This window comes from Trichosurus vulpecula, chromosome 3, assembly GCF_011100635.1.
Source record: "Trichosurus vulpecula isolate mTriVul1 chromosome 3, mTriVul1.pri, whole genome shotgun sequence".
In the NCBI taxonomy this organism is placed as follows: Eukaryota; Metazoa; Chordata; class Mammalia; order Diprotodontia; family Phalangeridae; genus Trichosurus; species Trichosurus vulpecula.
Window position 1 is genome coordinate 5,022,932 of NC_050575.1, and position 23,162 is coordinate 5,046,093.

Genomic DNA, 23,162 nt, shown 5'->3' on the forward strand with positions numbered 1-23,162 from the left:
AAACATTACACATTTTTAAACTAGTTATCTTGTGTGCATTAGACTTATCTGTGTCTATGTTTTATCCTCCTACTAGATTGTAACCTCCATGAGGACACGGATACTATCTTACCTTGGCCAAGTCACTTAATTTCTCTGGCCCTCAGTCTCCTCATATGCAAAGTGAGAGCATCAGACTGAATTATCTCAAAGGCTCTAGATCCTAAAATCCGGTGGCTTTAAGGTCTAGCTCAGGGCTCCACACAAAGCGGCTGCTTAATAGATGTCTGTTGAACGAATGCTAAGGCATCTTGCCAACCTAATTTATACTGGAAAAACAGTTTGGGCAACAGAAGAGTCTGAATCTATAAAACAAAGAAGATATCAAACATGCCTATCCCCAGTACACGTACAGATGGCACACCCCCTCGTCAACATACCCCTTGCTGGAAGGCTGCTGTTCAGACTTGAGTATTTTCTTCAAAGGATCCTCAGATCTCTAAGTCTTAATGAGCTATGAAAGTGCCTTCAGGACTTGCTTGCCAGGTGTATATAAATGCATGGGTGGAACTCAGTGGTCTCTATATTCACTTCTCAGATAAGTATTCTCCCCTGAAGGGAAAAATAACGGATCACTCTGCTTATAAGAGGGGGAGAGGGAAGAATAGTAATAAACATGATGTGATCCAGAAAAGAAAGTAAAAATCCCTCTCCTTAACATTAGATCTTTCGGTTTACTATTTTCTCAAAACCCAGAAAAGAGTCATTGGCCAGCTACAGCTGAACCAGTAAACTCGTTTTCCAAGGAGTGAATTTTACCATCCTTCCTTACTGCCAAAGAATATTTTCTGTGCCTGGGTTTTTTTTAAACTAGTAAATTAGCAGAAAATAAATGTCAAGGGGAAGTGTGGAGCCATAAGTGCCAGCTGGCAAGGAATCACTTGGAAAGTGATATGGTATGCATGGGCAAGGATGTTTATATTTAAACCAGCCAATGAGGGAGCAAGTCAAGAACCAGACAGCAGCTGAAGCAGGAGACAAACCACCCCCCTTCCCCCCAAAAGAAAAAAGAACCCTGAAAAGCGGGCTTTGGACAGCAGAACTGCAAGAATTATAAGGGCTTAGAAGAAATCCCTGGAATCTTTAGGAATACACAGAAACTCAGTGGATTTGACAGACGGCAAAAATCAGGGTCCTAGAATCTCAGAGTTAGAAGGGATATATCAAATCATCCAGTCAGTAAGCAAGCGAGAATCCTGTTTAGAAAATATAAGGAATGGTCACAGCCTACACTTTAATACTTCCACGATGGGGGAACTCACCACCCAATGAGGTAATTCATTCCATTTTGGGACAGGGGGGAAACTTCCTCAGAATGAATCAAAATCTGCCTCCTCCTCTAACTTCGACTCACTGCTCCTAGTTCTGCCTTCTCAAGCCAAGTATAACAAATCCTAATTCCTTTTCTGTATTATAGCCTTTCAAATATTTGAAGACAGTTATATGAAGGGGTGTGCTAGAGCCAGCTTGAACAGCTCAGGAGAGCCAATTAAAAAATTTTCAATATGAGCGTTTACACCTCAGAAATAGCAAATGCTGCAAATCAAGGCTTGATTTATTGTTTTGTCAATTTCTAGATTTAAGTATTAATAATGTAGATTAAACAAAAGTGTGTCCTGCAGTACATTATTTTTTCAGAGAGCCTGTTACTGAACATTTACCAGCACACCCCTGGTTATCTGCCCATAAATCTTCTATTCTCCAGCTAAGGATCCCCAGTTCCTTTAACTGGGATAGTTTCCAAGGCTTTAACAATACTAGTCTCTGTCAAAAATGCTACCCCAGAACTGACCACAATACTCCATGTGTGGTCTGCCCAAGGAAGAATACAGCAGGATTATTTCCTCTCTAAATCCAGAAATTATACTTCTATTTGCAGTGTCTAAAATTACTCTGGGGCAACTAGGTGGCACAGCAGATAGAGCCCTGGGCTTGGAATCAGCAAGACTCATCTTCATGAGTTCAAATCTGGACTCAGAGGCTTACTAGCTGTGTGACCCTGGGCAAGTCACTTGACCCTCCTTGCCTCAGTTTCCTCATCTGTAAAATGAGCTGGAAAAGGAAATGGCAAACCACTCCATGATCTTTGCCAGGATCATGAAGAGTTGGACATGAACAAAATTACTTTAGGCTTTCTGGCTGCCATATTATACCAAATGGAAAGAGGGTTTAGGATTAGGTTATGGGGCCTGAGTGGGTGGTGAGAAGATGATTCCAAAAAACAAAGCACTATATTACTGGTACCTGAAGAGAAGGTCCAACTCAAGGATGGTGCCCTATATGCTTTATTCTAAAGAAACAACATGGAATCATGCAAAGAGCTCTGGAATAGGAGCTGGAATACTTGGGTCCTCATCTGGGCCCTGCTACTTTGTATTATCCAATTTGGATCTGGAAAGGACCTTCAGAGATCATCTAATCCAATCTCCTCATTTTCTAGATGAGGACAGAGTGATGTGGTACAATAGAAAGTACCAGATTTGAACATACAGGGTAAGAGTTGGACATGAGGACCCCTGTGATCCCTTCCAATGCTGAGTTTCTATGACCCAGGTTCATATTCTGGCTTTGCTTCTTCTGTGACCATGGTTTCCTCATTTATAAAAGGATAGAGTTGGACCAGATTATCACTAACATCCTTTCCAGGTCTAAATTTTTGATTCAGGACACTGAAGCCAAGAAACTTAAATTGCCTTGCCTAAAGAGATAAGTTTCAGAGCTAATATTGGAACCCAGATTTTCTGATTCCAAACTCTCCACTATGCTCCCCTGGACAAGCAATTTCATCTCTTTAACTGTGACCACCAGTTTTCTCATCTATAGAATACAGACAATTTTTGTACTGACAACCTCATGGTATAGTTTTGAGGATCAAGGAAAATAATTTGTGAAAAGGTCTAGTTAAGGAACAAGAGTTATTTAAAAAAAAATGTGAGTTACTATTATAGTCCAAAGGATCTTCTACTGATCTGGAAGATTTATAATCAATATAAGAAAGAACTTCCTAGAAATGAAAACTACCTGAAAATACAATGGGCAGGAACAGAAGTATAAATTCCCCATCTCTAGAGGCATTGAAGCACAGGCTGGATGACCATTTGTTGGGGATATTATAGACCAAATTCATGCTTTTGGCAGGAGATTAGACTAGACTAGATGGCATCTGAGGTCCCCTTGCGCTCTGCAACATGAGAGACACTGACACCATGCCAGTGGTGTGCCTTCATCAGAGAAGGTGCTGTGCTCTGTGAGCAAAGCACAATTGAAGCAGCTCAAAAGCAACACAAGATGAGCAAATTTAGAGAATCCACCCCAAGTGTTCACATGGACTGGTCTATGGTAGAACATTCCCATTCTGAGCTCATATTGGTCTGATCAGCCACAGTCTGACACACGCTAACTCGACTCTTGCATAGTGGTGTCATTTTGTCCCTCTTCGAGAATGAAAGACAACAACTGACTGGGTCCCGATTAATGGCGTTGAAAGTAGATTTATGGGAGAATATAACTGACTCCGTTTTGTCCTGTATTCTTATATTTGTCCTATGTGATATTTCTTTGCCTTTCTGAGTGATGCTGCCTCTTTGACACACACTGAATGTCTCCTTCATTACCTCCCTTCCCCCTACTACAAAAGAAAACTCAAGGATTTTGAATAGTTCTGGGAATTCACTTCCTTTCTCTTTAATGCATTAATGCAAGTAGTAGGATCTTAACAAATGCTAATTAACTAACTGACTGACAAAGAAGATGCCACTTTCTTGGTCTAGTGTAAATGGCTATGCAAAAGAACACATTTTTTTCCTTAAGGTAATTTAATTTAAGCATCTTAAAAAATACCTCTTTCTGCCTACCTGTCCTACCTGATTTTACCCCCTGCTGCTTAGTGTGAAACATTTTCTCTTCTGTTATACTCTCTGGGTCATACATAAAAGCACATAAATATACATGTGTATGTATGCAGATATATGTATGTGTGTATCTGATTATGTATACACATATATTTATGTACTTTTATAAAATTAGATATAAAACACATATAAATATAGCATATATAAAGTGTGTATATAAAAAGCACACATGTGCACACACAGAGTGAAGTGAGCAGAATCAAAACAAGTGTATGACCACAGAAATGTGAAGGGAGGCTTTGAAAAACCTCAGAGCTTTGCCTGAAGCAACTTCGGTATGATGAAGCATTTCTTACAGCTCTTAGAAAGGTGATAGACTAGAGATGAAGGGCCTCTCAGTTAGGATCAGTATCTTGATTTGTCTTACTTGACTAACTTAGTTACTATCGGGTGGATGTTCTACTTAAAAGGAGACAAAGAAGGAATTTGTGGCCAGTCACAGATATGGAGAAAATAAGAGCATTTTAAGAGTCAAAATAAAAACAACTCTGGACTAGAACTTTTGAAAAATGCCTGTTTTCTGGAAACATTATTCTGTTTTGAAAAGATCAATAAACTATGAAGTCACTAGTGTACACAAGGAAGTATTTTACTCAACTATAAAAAACTGTAAAGCATGTTTAATTGGTCATATTGATAAATGATGAGATTGTAGAAAATCCTTTAAAATGTAATTTGAAAAACCAGAGACTGAGGTTACCAGCCTTTTCCCCTGATGACCAAAGTTTTGAAGTCCTAAGTTTTATTAAATATGACCCTCATGGAAAGAAATGGGGAGAAAACGAAACAAACAGAACCATGCTAACTGTGAAGATAAAAAAAAAAACCCAAAGATATGGCCTTGTGGTCTTCTGCCAAGTGTACACTCAATTTGAGAGGCCCCCTACACCCATCTTTTAATTCGAAGATGAGGAATGTTTTAGAGTTTTGCCCCAGGACTCCTTTTCAAACCAGTATTTCTCTTCCCAAGGTTAAACAAATCAAAGGAAATAGCCTTTCAGAGAGCTGTAGACTCAAGGGATTGTCCTGAAAATGCCAATGAATGGAACAGGCTGCAAGTGCTATCTTATCTGGTAACCCAAGGTAAACTCCTCAGTCTAGCAGTATATGTGACTGTCTATGGAAACCTGCCAGACACTAGAAAAGAGACCAACTTTTATTCCATTGAACTCAGGGCACTCACCCAAAATGTTTGAGGCCTATTAGGCTAAGAAACGTAGACTAAGAGGGGTAGGAGACGTAGAGATTCCTGAAGCCAGACTATAAGACCCACAATTACTGAGTATGAGACAAATAGGGAGCATTACTAGTCTACTGACTGTTCCAAAGCCAGAGGAATTGGGGCTTCTCTCTCTCAGCAAGTTCCAATTCCATCCTTCATTCTGTCTGCACAGGGTGTTCCTAAAGTCTGGACACATAGGCAAAAATGCACATTTTCAAGAAATGAAATGAATGAAATTTTCAACAATGTTTTATTTAATTAGAATATTAACAAATAACATCTTCAATATGATTTCCATCATTTGTGATGCAAAGGTTGACACGCTTTGCAAGATTCACGTAAACTCGATGCAATAACTCCACATTTCCTACGTGTCCAGACTTTAGGAACATCCTATAACATATCTATCAGTTCTTGATGATTCAGCATGATATAAAGAAAAGAACACTGAGACCTGGGCTCTGGACCTACAACATTACACTAAAGTGTGCTCTATGAGCAAAGCAGAATTGAAACAGCTCAAAGGAAAGACAGGATGTGCAAGTTTAGAATATCCACCCCAAATGTTCACATGGACTATTTGTGCCCGACCTATGGTAGAACATTCTGGGCTCATATTGGTCTGATCAGCCACAGTTGGACACATTGAAACTTGACTCTAGCATACCGATGTCATTTTGGTCCTCTTGGAGAATGAAGAACAACAGCTAACCAACCAAACAAACAAACATATCACTTACCTAGCTAGCATAACTAGCACAATATCTTAATATAGGAGGTATTAATAAGTGTTTGTTAGATTGAACCAGATAGTTATAATAATAGTTAGCATTTATAGAGAACCATGCTGGATCATCAAGAACTAATAGATACGCTACAAATGGAATGAAGGATAGAATTGGAACTTACCGAGGGAGAGAAGTCCCGATTCCTCTGGCTTTGGAACAGTCTATTATGCTCCCTATTTGTCTCATTCTCAATAATCGTCTAACTTCAGTAAGTGTACATTTGAATTTAGGTTTTCCTGACTCCAGGTTCAACATTCCATCCACCACAGCACCTAGCTGCCTAAGCAAGGCATTTTCCCTTACTGGGCTTTGTCCTAGTCTGTAAAAATGGTTTGGTTGAACTTGAATTCAAAGGTCCTTTACACTTCTAATGATTCTCTGAGCCTATACTTCCACATCCACATGATTACAACAATAGGTTATGGAAGCTGAACATAATTCTAGAGTGTATTCTGAATCAAAGATGCTATTATACACTGTTTCTCAGAATTCCTTTGTTACATATAATTTATTTTATCATATGCCTGTGATAACTGGCAACCAACATATGATATACATGGGAGTTCTCAATTACAAAAAAAAAAACTATTTGATTCCCTGGAATGTCCTATTCCATAACCCAGCTGGATAGGAGCTATTATGACTTATTTTACTATCATGTTATCATGGAAGGGGGCCATCAGTCTGTCAAGGACATAGTAATCCTACTTCCTCAACAGAACCACCATTGTTTAACAATTTTTTTTTATCATAGACCACTACATCTAGGAGGGACCTCATAGATTATCTAGTTCAATTTATTCATTTTACAGATGAAAAAACTGAGACCCAGAGAGGAGAAGTGATTTCTCCCATATTCTAGAGTAAGTTAGTGGCAGGGACAGGATTTGGACCAAGGTCTTTTGATTCATAATTACCCTGAGCCATAATTATTGTGCTAAGGAGCTGGTTATGATGTCCTGGATAGGTACCCAGGTCTCAACATACCTCTGTCTCTCTGAGTCTGGCTTCTAGGGCAGCTCGGGGACCTTGGGTGTTGTCATTAACTTGCAGTCGTTCCTGGACAGCTTTCATCCACTCCTGGGCACTCTCTACACTGCTGTCAAACTCATCTTGGGGCTGCTGAGTCATGGCATCTGTAGAACCTGGAGTGTTTCAAAAGAGCAAAAGGGTAAGAATACATGAAACCATAAGAAAGACCTGGATTGCATAAGACTGCCAGACTAAGTCTGAGGAGAAAAAGGGAGAAAAGAACACAATCTCACAATTAGGGACCAAAAAACTCAATTTCTGAGTTCTAGCAAAATTCTGGAACTTGCTATTTAAGAGCTCATGATCACCAAGAACATCGTTAAAAGCAGGCCATGACTGGTTAACCTCATTAACTTCTTTTAACATTTACTAGTCTGAGAGATTACTGGAACCTGAGAAACATAGCTAGCCTAGATTTCAGCAAAGGATTTGACAAAATTGCTGATGCTATCTTTATGGACAAGATTACAAATGTGTATGAGATGATTTGGGAATTGGTTGAATGACTAAAGTCATAAATGCTAGCTAATGGATCAAAGTCAGTGTAGAGGGAGGACTTAGTCGATTCCCCTGGGATCTGTTTGGCCATGGGCTATTCAACTTTTTTTTGTCAAGCTTGGATTAAGGAATAAATACAATGCTTATCAAATTTGCAGATGTTGCAAACTGAGAAGGATAGCTGACATGTGCGTTCAAAGAGTTAGGATGTAAAAAAGAAAAGATCACAATAGGGTAGGGCACTGGGCAGAATTGCTCTGGTCAGTGTCTAACCAATGGCTCTGGGGGTAGTAGGGAGAAGGGGAAAGTGTGTGTCTAACTGGACTTTTAAATTTAATCTGCATTAATGCTTTGTCCATCACTAATAAGTCTAGACAACAAAAGACTAAATCAAGCTCTGATTTATAGCACTGCTGATTTCTGAGGTATAAATGCTCACATTAACAATAAGCACCACTGACACTGGGTCAAATATAAAGCAACTATGTTTAATAGGAATAATTGTAAAATCCTACACAGATTCAAAAAGTTAACTTAACAATTAAGAGCCAAGATGTATGGTCAGACAACATCCACCTGTGAAAATTAGCAACATATATATATATATATATATATATATATATAGATGTCTATATATATGTATACATATATATATATATATGTCTATATATGTATACATATATATATGAACCTTTTTTAAATTAGACTGGGGATATTAATGGACTTTAAGTTCAATATGAGCCAAAAGTATAATATGGTACCATAAAAAATTAGTAAGATCTTAGGCTAAATTAATAGAGACATAAAATCTGGAATAAGATTATTGTCAGCCCTATAGTACTTTATTTAGGTCCAGGCACACATAGAATTTTATGTTGCAATTCCTTCAACAAATCCTTATATAACAAATCATAAAATACTGGAAAGTCACTATCAACTCAAGTCTACAAACATTTGTCAAATGCCTATTACGTGAAAGTTTCTGATACTTCTAGATACCATCTAGTTTGCCAGTGTCTCTTCAAAAACACGCTGGCTAGAACTGAACAGGGTACATCAGATATAGTCTCCCCCTGATCAGGCAGAACAGCCTGCTAGGGAGGGCATGATTTCCTAGCTGCCAGGAAAAAAAAATCCGGACCCAGCATCAGTAACGAATTTCTCTACCCAGCAACAAAAGCAGAGTTTAAGGAGAACATCTTCTAATGTCCTGAAAAGGACTTGGAAATAGGAACTGGAAATAGAACCTACACTTTAGCCTATTAAAGGGAACTTTCCAGATTTGAGAAACCAAGTGAAGAACAGAATTCTCAAGAGGCTGAAATCTAATAAATTCCTCTCTAATAATAAAAATATAGATTTCAGGAAAGTAGAAAGGCAAGGGTGGGTGAAATCTGGTAAGTGGTTCCAATTCAATAAAATTCAAAAAGTATACATTAAGGGCCTACTAGACAGCTTGAAGCTCTCTCTTTCCTCTTCCGGTTGGTGTGGGAGCAGCGGCAAGCAAGCGTGACTCTGGGCCAGCCCTTGCTCTCGGGCCGAGCCCAGATGTTGGTAACTATGAATTGTGTTGGGTCTGTCTGTTGATATTTGTAACTTATTTGTATTTTGGTCTTGAGGTTCGGGGTGCTGGTTTGTTTTTTCCCCCGAACTAAATGAATGTTTTGAACCTCACGGTGCTGGTTTTTTCCCCTGAAGTAAGTCAATGAATCTGTATTTGGTCTGTCTCTTGATGCTTGTCCGTATGCTCCCCTGAACTAACTGAATGCTAACTGAATGCTGGCGTTTTCCCCCGAACTAAATGATTGTTGTCTTTATGCTAAGTGAATGCTGGATTAAAGTAAGCTGGTCAACCCCTTCATCGTGCTTTCCTTGTTTAAGCAGATAAAAAGAACCTGTGCTTTTCCAGCGTTCTGGCAGCGTCCTGGGTGCATCTTACGCCCCCGCAGAAGCTGCTAGCTGGGTTGTTAAAACACTAGGGAAGACCCAGATCGCATAGAGCTAACAGACCAAGTCTAAGGAGCAACTAGTTCCTCCTGAAATATGTTGCAGGTCCCATGTTACAAAAAAAAAAAAGGGTTTCAGTTCCCTAACAGCATAACTACCTGGGTTCCTCTTGATAAATTATTTAACCTTTGTGGGCCTCAAAAATAAGGGGAACAAGGGCTAGATAATCCCAAAAGAATTTTCCAACGTGTGTCCCTTGTTATTTGTTTCAGGAAATCTTTAAGAAAGCATTTAAGAACAACATGTACACTGGGGAGGCGCTTCAGCGGAATAAGGTACAGGGCATGGGCTCTGCATGATAGTGGAAGTAGCACATTAGTACAAGCCAGGAGACTTGGGTTCTAGGCCTGGCTCTTCCACTAGCTTGCAGTGTGTCAGTTTCCATCTCTGGGCCTTAGTTTCCTTCTCAATAAAATGAGAGGTTTTCTGCCCTGCTCTAACACTTATTCTGTAATTTCTAATCTAAATAGCCATCCAATTAACAACCTCTGATGTGCAGTGCTACTTTAGACATTGTGCCATTAAGTAAGCACTGACCTTAAGAAGAAGAAAGAGTGAGAAAAGGGAACGTGAAATGAGGGGAGTCCGCTCGAAATTTACTGAGTTGAAAGATGACAGAGATGGGAAAACAAGAAAAAAAGAGAGCTGGATTATAACAGTCTCCTAGAACACAATGCACTGAGTCTGAAAGCTTGGCTTCCCAAAGTGTTGTTTTGCTTTCAGAGTAGGGCTCATTTTTCTAACATCTTAATCTGTTCCTCCACGGTCACTCCCTTTCTTTTACTGCTTAGCCTGGATAGGCTTTTAAATTGGTTCAGTGTGGCTGGAATTCCTTTCCTTGTTTATGATTTGCCTGACTTTCAGAGTGGAAACTTAAAAGAAGGAAAAGAAGGGGGGGAAGGATCTTTAAGAATTCCAGATCACTTGAGATTAGGAAGAGCAGTTTTTAATTGCAAGAATAATTCAAACTTTTTATGAGTCCTTCCATTTGGAAAGGTTCCAACTTTGCATGTGCAGAATGATTCACAGACACTAGAGTGTGTCAGATTTTACACAAGGGGCCCAGTGTTGGAGTGACTTGGTTGGGGGTGGAGAACAGGGTAGGAAGAGGAATCCTAGATCATGTGATAATCCTTAGGCTACACAGAGAGAGTGGAAAGAATGGGGGTGAAAATCACTGAACTTTGGTATTTGGAGGACTGGGTGCTAGCGCTGCCTCAGATACTAGTTAACCCTACAATTCTTCGCAAGTCAAGATTTCTCCATGCCTCAGTATCCTCAGTATCTGTAAAATAAGGGGGTTATTCTATTTGATCTCTAAGGCTACAGATTCACTGAACTTGGGAGACAGAAGGGACCTCAGTGGCCATGTAGTCTAACCCACACACTAAAGGATTAAGTACTATAACATACCAAATAAGTGGTGTTCAATCTCTGTTTGAAGGAGAGATCATGGATTCCATTCCTTAGAGGTCTTCAGTGGAGGCAGAGTATGGGCATTACTTTCATGGATGGGTTAGACTGGAATGGTTGTTGAGGTCCCACTTTATTTCTCAAATTCTTATGGGGGAATTGGAAATATTAGGCGAGCAGAAGATTAAGAATGCAAGAGCTATCTTTCAATATATGAATGTTTCCCTAACAGATAGATGTTCAAAGGATATAAACAAGCAATTCTCAAAAGAAGAATTACCGACTCTTAATGACCACATGAAATAATGGTTTGAATCACTACTAGTAAGGGAAATGCACACACATACACATATATGTAAGGGAATTTGTTTTCCTTGACTATGCATTTGTTACAAGGAATTAGTTTTTCTTTTTTCTTTATTTCTCAGTGGAGTGGGAGAGAAAATAGATGTGTTAATTTTCTTAAATTTAAAAATAGAAGGGGATCAGAACATTCTAGAAAGCAATTTGCAACTATGCAAATTTACTCTGCAAATTCTAATCTAAATAGACATTCAATAAGTATTGATTAATCACCACTGATGTGCAGTGCTACTTTAGACACTGTACCATTAAGCAAGGACTAATTACTAAATTGCAAAATTATTAAAATGTCCCTTCAAAAAAATGTCCATACCCTTCAAACCAGAGATACCACTGCTAGGCATATACCTAAAGAAGGTTGATAACAGAAGGATTCCAAATATACAGGAAACATTGATAGCAGTATTTTTTTGTGGTAACAACTTGTTGTTTGCCCTTCATTCTCAAAGATGACCATGACATCAGGAAGGTGATGCCATGACTTGCAAGTGAATTGGATTTAAGTGAGGGATGGCTGGGCAAAGTCACCAGTCTCACTTTCTCCTCTGCAGCTACCTGGGTCCAGTGGCAAGATATAGATTAGGATGACTGAAGATGGACCCCTAACAAAGAACTAAGATCAAAGAAGATACCTGTAGACTGGAGAATGTCTAAACAAATTGTGCTATAAAAAAACAGCAAACCTTAAGAATACAGAGAAGCGTGGGAAGACTTATGAACTGAAGCACAATGAAATACACAAAATAAAGAAAATAAGTACACAATGACTACAAAAAGTTAAATGGCAAGAGCAACTACAAAATTGAATGCTATGAAGCTATAATGACTGAGCTTTGCCTCCAAGCAGAGCAGATGCCTTTCCCAAACGCTTTGCTGTTCATTCAGACTTTTTGCCATACGTTAGTGAGTTTCGCTAAATTTTTTTCATCCTCTTTTTAAATTCTTTACTATGAGATGGCTCTATGACCACAAACTATCTTTTACTCTCAGATCTCTTAGTTCCTTGTCTGATTATTTCTTCTGCCTTGCCAAATCTCAGTCCTATATTAATCCTATCATTCATGACCTTTGCTTCTACTCATAAACTGCTGAATGAACTTGGAGTAAATCACACAACTGTTTAGGCTAGGTCCGTTACAGATTTATTTTAGCTATTCTCAGCTGGGAGAATATAGCAACAAGGCACTTGTTCGGCCTCTCCAATCCTTGAAAAACGCTAGATCCTACCATTTCCTCTAGCTATTATCTATATCTCTTCTTTCTTTATTAGTCAAATTCCTTAAAAAATCAATCTATTTTTAAATCTACATCATTTTCTCAATCCTTCTCTTTCTCGACCTGCCTTCAGGGTCTGACCACTCTTTTCTACTGTTTTGTTTTGGGGGGTTTTGTTTTGTGACACTCCTTTCTCTTGGTTCTCCTCTGACCTGTGACAGCTCTGTCTTGGGACCTCTTCTTTCTACACTCTCACTCTCACTTGGAGACCTCATCAGCTCCCATGGGTTCAGTGATGATCTCTATATCTATGACTCCTAGATTGATATAGTCAGCTGTACCGTCTCTCTTGAGCTGTAGTATTACACAATCCACTGTCAGATATTTCCAATTCAACGTTCTATAAGCATCTCAAACTTTGCATGTCCCAAACCCCTCCCCTCTTCTGAATGTCTCTATTTCTGCTGAGAACACTACCATCCTTATGCACAGGTTTGCAAATTTGGTGTCATCCTCACTCTCACTCAGCAGCGCCCCCCACATCCAATCAGTTGCTAAAGCTCATCATTTCCATCTCTATAGCGTCTCTTGCACTTATTCTCCTCTCTCCACTTGCACAATCACCGCTTTAGTTCCAGGCTTCACCATGTCTGGCCTGGACCTTTGCCATTGGCTTCTTTTTGGTAGTTTAGTCTTTATTTCATAATCAGAAATTTAACTCTGTTGTCTAGCCACACTTGTGGAAGGAAAAGGGAAATGAAACCCAAAGAGAATTATAGCAAGTGAGAGCCCAAGGATTACAGGATATGAGAGCAGACAGGGCTTGGGGGTGCACTCTCCAGCTACAGAGGAATGATTTGGTGAATAAGACAAAAAACAAAGTAGGAAAACTTTAGAAGGTTGTTCGCAGTCAGCAATGGTGATCTTCTTGCTGGTCTTGCCATCCAGAGAACCAAAGCATTCCATGGCATCCACAACGTTCGTGTCTTCTTTTGCTTGGCCAAAGACCGTCCAACCAACTAGTCTTAGCAGTGTAGATTCCCTGATGAGGATACTGAGGCTTAAAGAGATTAAATGATTTGCCTAGGGTCACACAGCTAGTCAATATCTGAGGCAAGATTTGAACTGAGGTCATCCTGGGGTCCACTAGCTGCCCTACTTGAAAACTAGATACCCTCTGAACATTCTTTCCAACTATAAATCATAATCCTATGCTCCAATTCCTTGGGAGTATGGTTGGGCTAGATGATCATCAAGGTTTTTTCCAGTTTTAAACAGTAACTGACTATGGACACACTGATAACATGGAGTAGAGGGGCACTTCCTGATTAGTGCCCATCCATGCCAAGTTATTGCCAGTTCATCATAAGTTGGTACCATTGCAAAATATATTTACTAAAAAAAAAAAATCATTACTTTAAAAAAAATCTTTCTCCAGCCACATCTCAGGGTTCTGTCCCTCCCAAACCCAGCCTCTTTCATTTTCTTGACTCAGTTACAAAGACCAATAGAGCTGAAACTGAAGGAGACTGAGGCAGACACTTCTTCCTTAACACTGAAGACACTGTTTTCTCTTGGCTCTCCTATTCTCCTGTATAATTTCTCCTCATTTGCCTTTACTGAGCATCAATCATCTCCTAGCCCTGCAACCCAGGCATCTCCCTAAACTCTCTTGGGGACCCTTCTCTCTGTATTCTTTTCCTTGGAAAGCTTATCTTTTTCCCTGGTTTCATAATAATATCTATATAGATGAGTCAAAAATGGGTAAATCTCAGCCTTAATTGTTCTTCTGAACTCAGCCTCACATCTAAAACTACCTGCTGGACATCTCCACATGGAGGTACTTTAGGTAACTAAAACTAAACCTGTCCCAAATTAAACTTATGATCTTCCTTGTTAAACTCCTTTACAGCCAAACATCCCTGTTCATTTTGTGTACAACACCATCCTCTTGGTGACCCATGATTGTAATCTGAATCATCTTTGACTCCTCCTTGACTTCTCATATCTGATCAATTGCCAAGTTCTATTCATTCTATCTCCTTTATTCCATTCATACTTCCATTATTATCATTTCGGCCCACATCACTTCCACTTGCTGGGAATGTTACTAAAGGAATTCTTCAAGAATAGGACACACAAAATGGCTTCTGAGCTTCCTTCCAAATCTGAGAATCTAGGATTCTGTGACTTGGTGGGAAAACAGAAGTTTTGCAGGAAAGCTCAAGTTCCCTTTAAGAATCAAGCACAGGGGGCAGCTAGGTGGCGCAGTGAGTAGAGCCCTGGCCCCGGAGTCAGGAGGACCTGAGTTCAAATCTGGCCTTAGACATTTGACACACTTACTAGCTGTGTGACCTTAGGCAACTTAACATCACTTAACCCCAATTGCTCTGCCTTCCCCCCGCTAAAAAAAAAAGAACCAAGCACAGATCTAACCCTTCTCAGTCTCATCTGTGCACTGGACTCATCTCTCTCAAGCTCATCTCTAAAATAGGGTTCATAATAATACCTAACTTAACTGAATGAAGCTCTCTCGTGACTCCCGTTCTAGTACACTACCTACCATGGCACACTGCCTTTCATAAATAAAAGTGATTAGGATGCAGGAGGCCTGGCTTTGACACTAATTCTGCATATGGATGGGTAATTTCACCTCTGCATGCTTCAGTTTCCTCACCTATGAAGTTAGGGCATTGGACTAGATTCAATTTAGCCATAAATTATTAAGCACCTTCCATTTGCAGAACACCGTGCTAGGCACTGAAGGGGCATATTTCCTATAAGCCCACAAGCCGTGACTATGGTACAGAATGATTCCTGATAAGTACAAAGGAAAGAACAAAGTAGCATATGAGGTCTGAAGGGAAAGATCATAACTGGTAGGGAGGATTGAGGAAGGCTGTAGAACAGAGGAAGTCCACACCCAACAATCTGGCAAAAATGACTAAAGACTTTTGTCAGTGGTCAACATTAGAGGGGCTGTGGCTGTACTAACACACCATGGATCTGTGGATTTGTCAAACCACTCTGGAAAGCAATTTGGAATTACGTGAAAAAATAACTAATCTGTCCAAAGCCTTCGGCCCAGAAATTCCACTACAGGATACCAAGGATATCAAAAGATGGAGAGTAAATCCCCATATAGCAAAAACTACAGCCAAATATTCAAAGCATCACTTTTTGTGGTTGCAAAGAACTAGAAATAAAGTAGGTGCCCATCAATTGGAGAATGGCTATTGAAATGGTGAATGTATGGACAACGATTACAAATTAAGAAATAATAAATAAAAGGAATTCAGAGAAATATTGGAATACTTATAGAAACTGATACGTAGTATAGTAAGCAGAACCAGGAAAATAATGCACAGCTACTACAGCAATGTAAATGAAAAGAGCAACAAAACAAATAACCCCCTGAATATTGCGTAATTACGATAATCAATCTTGGCATCTGAGAAGAGATGATGAAATGTACTTCTATACCTTTTTGTGGGAATGGAGGACTGTGGGTGTGGGAGTATGGAGGTATGCTGTAACACATGGGGAGTCTCAGAAGGTAAGGTTGAAGGAGATGGTGAAGGATATCTAGAAATGACTGTGATTTGAAAACAAAGGCATTGATAAAACTATTTTATTTGCAAGTAAAATAACATTGAGGTGGGTGGCATTTGAGCAGACATTTAAAGGGTTAGTCAAATTTCAATAAGCAGAGAGGGGTTAAAGGAGATTCCCTGCAAATATTATTGCTAAATTCCTTTCAAAAGGAACTGGGGATGTTTATCCTAAAAAAGACAAAATTTAAGAATTCACTGAGTAACTTAGATAAGTTTGATAAAATCATATCCTTCTACTCAATCTGTACCTCCAAAAGGAATCACCATTACAACATACCAGAAACGTGGCCATTTAGCCTCTTCCTAAAGACCTCCAATAAAAGGGAAGCCATCACCCCCAAGGCAGCCATCCCACTTTGGGACAGCTCTACAGTTTTACCTAACATCAAGGCTCTTTGCATCTTACACCCCCTGCCCCTGATTCAGTCTGCTGGGCCAGAGAGACAAGTCTAATCCCTGTTCCACAGGACCGGCCTTCAAATTCTTGAGGCAGCTAGGTAGCAGCTAGAGTCGGGAAAACCTGAGTTCCAAACTGACCTCTGGTACTACGTGACCTTGATCAAGTCACTTAACCTCTCTCCGCCTTATTCTCCTCAACTGTAAAATGGGAACATAATAGCAGCCTACCTCCCAAGGTTGTTGTAAGAATCAACTGAGATATGTGTGAAGTGTTTAGCCTAGTGCCTGGTACATACTACCCTAGTAGATGCTTAAAAAATGCTTGTTCATCTTCCACTTAAAGACACCTATCATGTTCCCCCTTGAGGTTTCTTTTCCCCTTCCATATCCCCAGTTCCTTCAGCCCTCATATGACTTGGACTCAAGGCCCTTCACCATTATGGTTGCCCTCTTCTCCATGCTCTTTGGCTTGTCAATGTCCTTCCTAAACTGTGGTGCCCAAAATTAAACACAATACTACTGCGAATATGGCCTTGACTAGGGCAAAGCACAGAGGGATTCTCACCTCACTCCTCATTCCTTCCTGGCAGCTTTGACTCTCTTAATGCAGTCCAAGATCCCATTAGCTTTTTTGGTTAATATTGCTAACTTACAATGTGCTTATAGTCCACAAAAATCCCCAGATCTTTTCCAGAAAAAGAACTTTCTCACCCTCCCTCTCCTATACTTGTGAAATTGATTTATTTTTTGGCAGGTATAAGATATTTGACAAATCAGAAGACATTTGTTTCTATTGAATTCATCTTACTAGATTCACCCAAATGCATCACACTTTTAGGATCTTTGTGGAACCTGGCTGTCATCCACTGTGTTAGCTCTAACTTCCCAGCTTTGCGTTCATCTCTAAATTGGATAAGTATGCCATCTATGCTTTCCCCTAAGTCAATGACAAAAATGCTATGTACTCCAAGGCAAACCTCGTTCCAATCTATCATGCCAGCTTCATCATATAATGCTCTTACTGTCTACACTCTACACAAGACCTCCAATAAAAGGGAAGCCATCACGTCCCTTTCCTAACTACTTTGTATTTAAAAACCTTTCATCTATTTTGTGCTTATTTATTCTGTATATGCTTGTATGTACATGTATTCATTCATTCTCTATATGCTTATATGTACATGATTTCTCCCTCACAAGAATATTAGCTACCAGAGAGTAGGGGCTATTTCATTTTTTTGTATGTTTATTCCCAAATCCTAACATAATGCCTGGCATACAGTAGGCACTTAATAAATGTTAGTTGACTGACTGATCCCTGAGGTACTCCTCTGGAGACCTTTAGTCAGGTTGACATGGAAACATTAGCAACTACTTTTTTAGTCTAGCCATTCAAGCAGTTCCTACTTCATCTTTTCCACAAGAAATTTTGTTTCTCCAAAAGTTCATCTTTGTTAATACCACTATTCTCCCAGTCATGCTATATGTCTGTGAATCACAGAATGCCATTATCACAAAGATTCACAACTACAGGTAACCCAAGGGACAATAGAAAGATGCATAGTAGGAATAAGTAATCTCTAGCATATTGCCAACTTGTGTGCAAGGAGTGGCAAAAATGAAAAAAAAAAAGACGTCAAAGACACAGGACAAAGAAAGGAGATGTACCCAGTTAAATAGCAAGCGTAAGAGACAACAAATGGATGACCCAAGTTCTGCATTGATTATTAGTAATATTTAAAGAATCAAAGGAAGGTTCCCAGCACATTGTATATACCAACATATCAGACATGGGCAAAATCAGCACCTGTTGGAAAGCATAAATAAATTATAATCTGCACCAAGATCAAAAGCTCTATGAGAAATATTTCATGAGCGTTTTGTTTCTTCAGGATTGAATATTTTGTTGCTGTTTATGAATAGTTACAGAGAATAGTTCTAGGGTAGAAGTATTAGGTTTAACTCAAGAATATTAAGTAAGGAATGATTAATAGTGGTGGAAATACCTAAGGCCCTCCCTAAAACAATGCCTACTAATATTGGCTCTGCAATGGTCATGCCAGTGCTTCATTTCAAATTAACACTTACATACATTTGCAAGTAAGATGTGTCCCAGAGCAAACCAAACAAGGTGCAACAAATATGTAATTAATTATTAAAGTCAACTGCCACCATATGCTTGAACGTGTACTCCAGGGAAAGTGTTCTTAACCTAGCGGGCTACTCAAATTTTTTTTGATAAATATTTCAATATTATTGACTTCCTTTGAAATCCTACGCTTTTTATTTTATTAACTTTAAAAACTTATTCTAATAGTCCATAGAGTTCACCAGACTGTGAGAAGGATCTATAACACAAGAAAGGTTCTTAACCCCTGAGAGGAAGTAGGCCTATGATTTCACTGGTATGGGGATCTCCCAGATGAGCAAACTCCTGTCAATGCCAGTCAGTCCCTTCTCTGCAGCTTATAGACTTAGCTGCCTAAACCATTGAGAGGATAAATGACTTGTCCAGGACTCACATAGCCAATGTGCATCAGAGGTGGACCTTGAACTCGGATCTTCCTGGCTTTCCATCCAGTCCTTCCTGCTACCTCTTCTCATACTCCAGAAATCAAGCAAATGGCTGCAAACCTTAAATTGTATTAATATTAATTCTAAATGGATGAGGACGTTTCTGGAATAGAGAAGCCCAGGCTTTTCTGTGACTCATTTTTGCCTAAATATCAGTCCTTTTCAGAGTTTAGTCATTTTCTTACTGTGCTTATATAGAACAGATCATATTTCAGTAACCCGAGGAGCATCTGGTTTCAATCTTATTCAAGGTCTATTCACATTCAATTCTGGGAACTTCTTTTTCCCCCTTTCGTAGTCAGCTCTGAAGAAAATCTGTCATATGTTTAAGTAAATTCATTTCTGTATAATTCCTCTCTTATAAGTAGTATTTTCAAAGATAATCTCTATGAGCATAGCCTCTTTCCATCTTGCATTAATTATGTCATAAATAGGAACAAAGTTGTTTGTATCAGTCATCCCAAGGCAAGAATTTTTTAAAAAAATTAATGTATTTATTTAGCAAACAAGCTTTTATTATTTCTCCCTGCCCAAGTAAATGAGTAATAAAAAGAAAACAAAAATCCCTCATAACAAATATGCATTGGTCCAACGAAACAAATTCCCACATTAGCCACATCCAAAAATGTAGGTCTCACTCTGAATTCTGAATCTATCACCTCTATGGTGGGAGGTGGGTAGCAAGCATCATCTATAGTCCTCTTGAATTGTGAGTGGTCACTGCATTGATCAGTGTTTTTAAATCTCTCAACATTATTTTTCTTTACAATGTTGTCACTGTATAAATTATCCTCCTAATTTTGCTCACTTTGCTCTAAGGAAAGGTTACAGCTTTATTCATTGAATCTAAGGACTAGAAAGGAATCGAGAGGACATTCAATCCAATTTCTACCGAACATGGGAATCTCTTTTACAATATGGTAGAAAAGTTGCAATCAAGCCTCTACGTGAACTTCCCAGAAGAAGCTCCTCTATGCCCCAAGTGGAAGCAGGTAGTTTGGCTGGGAAATTCCGTGGGGTCAGATATGCAGCCACCCTCTTCTTTGGGTAAGCTCCGGATATCCATCCCCTCTCCTTGACTCTCCCACAGTAGCTAGTTGCCCCTCATCCTTTGGAATGATGATCCAGTTTTGCTCATTTCTCTACCATCACAGTCCCTCCTGCCCTCTGTGATTTATTTCTGCCACCTGGACCCTGCAAGTCCCACTAATAGTAGACATGGTACTAATGTCAACCCGCAATTCTATACAGCTGTAAGGTGATAATATCATAGATTTGGGCCTAGATGAAGCCTTAGTGATAATCTAGTACTAATCCAACCCCCTAATTTCATAAATGGGGAAACTGAGTCTCAGAGAGGTTAAATATCTTGTCCAAGGTCAGACAGACAATAGAATCAAGACTTCAACTCGGGTCTTCTGATGCTGAAAAACCATGACTTTTTCTCCTCACCAAATTCGACAGAAAAGGCTCAGGAAACATCAAAGAGGTGAAACAGTAAAGAGACCCAAACTCACTCACTGATTGCAAAGCAGTTCTCCAGTCTTCCTTGCCTCAACTAGAATTATAGAATCTCAGAGTTAGCAGGGACCTCAGCAGCCATCCAATCCAACACATACCCGAATAAGAACTAATTCAGGCAGCTATGTAGGATAGTGGCTAGAGCGCCGGATCTGGAATAAGGAAGACCTGAGTTCAAATTCAGCTGCAGAAACTTACTGTATGATCCTAAGCAAGGCAGTTTGCCTCAGTTTCCTCATCTGTAAAATAGGGATAATAACAGCCCCTATATCCCAGGGTTGCTGGGAAGTTAAAAATAAAATCTCTCTGTAACATTTTGCCAAACTCAAAGTGCTGTAAACGAAGGTCAGCATCATCATTAACTTCCTTGGCAACGTGTTCCATGAGCAAAAAACCAAACCACTTGCTCTTCACGTTCAGCAACATGCGACTGGGAATAGTCTTAAGATTTAGATTCTGGCCATTTGCACTTCATGGGGTTTTTTTGTTTGTTTCGGCAGGGCAATTGGGGGTAAGTGACTTGCCCAAGGTCACACAGCTAGTAAATGTGTCAAGTGTCTGAGGCTGGATTTGAACTCGGGTCCTCCTGACTCCAGGGCTGGTGCTCTACTCACTGTGCCACCTAGCTGACCCTGCACTTCATGTATTAATATAAATTCAAATGCTAGGGATTTATTATTATTATTATTTACTGTAAAAAAATTTAAAGACATGAAACAAGACTTCTGATATCCCAATCTACCTAAGTATGGAAATTCATAAGCTAAAGTTCAACAAACATTTATCAGATGTTATTATATGTAAGTCTCTACACTAGGGGGTAGGGCTATAAAGATAAAATTTTGCCCTTGAGAAGCAATATTGTAATACTTTATTGTAATGTTATAATATAGAATTAGATATAATTCTATGTATATTAGATATAATTAGATATAATTCTATATATAGACATAATTAGATGCAAGTGTGGAAGAATGTAAAAATTGCAAGCAAGGTCTAGACAAAGTATGAAAAAACGAAGAAGGGAGAGATGACTTTCTATTGTGAGGAGCAGGGTAAAATAAAGAAAGTCTTCATGGAGGAGAAGGTGCCTTAATTAGGTCTTGAAGAGGTTTTTAGCAAGTGGAAGAGGATGGAGTCTATTCCAGGATCAGGTAATGCCAGACATGAAAGCAGAAAGTTGGGAGAGGCCAGGATGAGAACAGGGGACTTCAAGTGCTGGGATCTACAGAGTACACAAAGGGGGATGGAAGATTTCAAAGTAGACAAAAGGTAATCAATTACTATCGAGGGCATCACCATCCTCCTAGTCCTTCATGCCCTTAAAGTCACCCTCCAATTCCTCATCCTCCCTCACTCCACAAATCCAATCAGTTACCAGATCTTCTCGTTCCTACCTCTACAACCTCTCACCCACCCTGCCCTTTCTCTTCACTCACACAGCTACCACTTTGGCTTGCTCCTAATCAGTATCTCTGCCTCTAGTACCTACTTCTCAACAATCGATTCCTCCTGGCTACTGTCAAAATGACATTCCTAAAGCTCAGGGATAACCATATTACTCCCCCACTCGATAAACTCTAGTCAGCTCCTTTTCATTAGAATCAAACAAAAACTCTTCTGTTAGCCATTTAAAGCCCTTCACAATCTGGCTCCAACATATATTTCCAGATTTGTTATATATTATTTCCTTCTGCTACAATCCAGTCAAACTGGATTTTTTTGCTTTTCCTCACACACAAAACTTAATTTTCCATTTTCGGGCCTTTGTATACACTGTCTGTTTTGCCTAGAAGGCACTCCCTTCTCACTGTCTCCTCTTGGAGCTCCTAATGTTCTTCAAACCTCAGTCTCTCCTTTTCTTCCCAGCTTTTGTACCTCACTCCACTAAGATACCTTATACTTATATGTGTTGTCTTCTCTAACAGATTATAAGCTCCTTGATGTCAGTGGGGGCAGTTTCATTTTTGTCTTTGTAGCTATAATGCCTGACACAGTGCCTGGCATACAGCAGGTACTAAATGAATGCTTGTTGATTGAAGGGTTTGAGTAGTGTGGTGATAATGATCAGAGGAATGCATTAAGATAATTATAAAGACACCAATATTAAGGAAGAATTGGAGAAGGGAAGAGGAAAGAGAAAGGAAAATCAATTGGGGGATATTATAGTCCTTTAGGCAAGAGCTAATAAGGGCCTAAATTAGGATTGGTGGCAATTTTAAAAAAGAAGGGGATGGATGTGAGAAATACTGGAGAAGCAGAACAACAGGACTTGGCAACTGATTGCTTCTTCACTTTTTCTTCGCCAGTATTCAAAGATATATAAGAGCATTTGGGTCTGAGTACATGGGAGGAAGGCAGTACTATAAACAGAAATAGAGAAATTGGGAGCAGGGCCAAGTTGTGGTGGTGGTGTTGTCATCGTCATCAGCACCACAGCAAGAAGTCCCACATGGGCAGAAAATCCTTTTGAAGAAGGCAGACCTTAGCCCTGTTTGGAAGTGGGTAAGACACATCCTCGGGAGAGCAGCCAAATACGTGGAAGCCAGCCAACTAAAACAAAGAA

General features: G+C 39.5%; 1 protein-coding gene across 2 annotated transcripts in view; it reads right to left on the reverse strand.

Annotated features, from left to right (window-relative positions):
• SYNE3 (spectrin repeat containing nuclear envelope family member 3) overlaps positions 1-23,162 on the reverse strand; it is a 182,492-nt gene that overhangs the window by 117,115 nt on the left and 42,215 nt on the right. For both annotated transcript variants that reach the window (XM_036749666.1, XM_036749668.1), the window contains one exon: positions 6,948-7,105. In XM_036749666.1, coding sequence (XP_036605561.1) covers positions 6,948-7,105 — 158 coding nt within the window. The remainder of the gene's footprint in view (positions 1-6,947; positions 7,106-23,162) is intronic.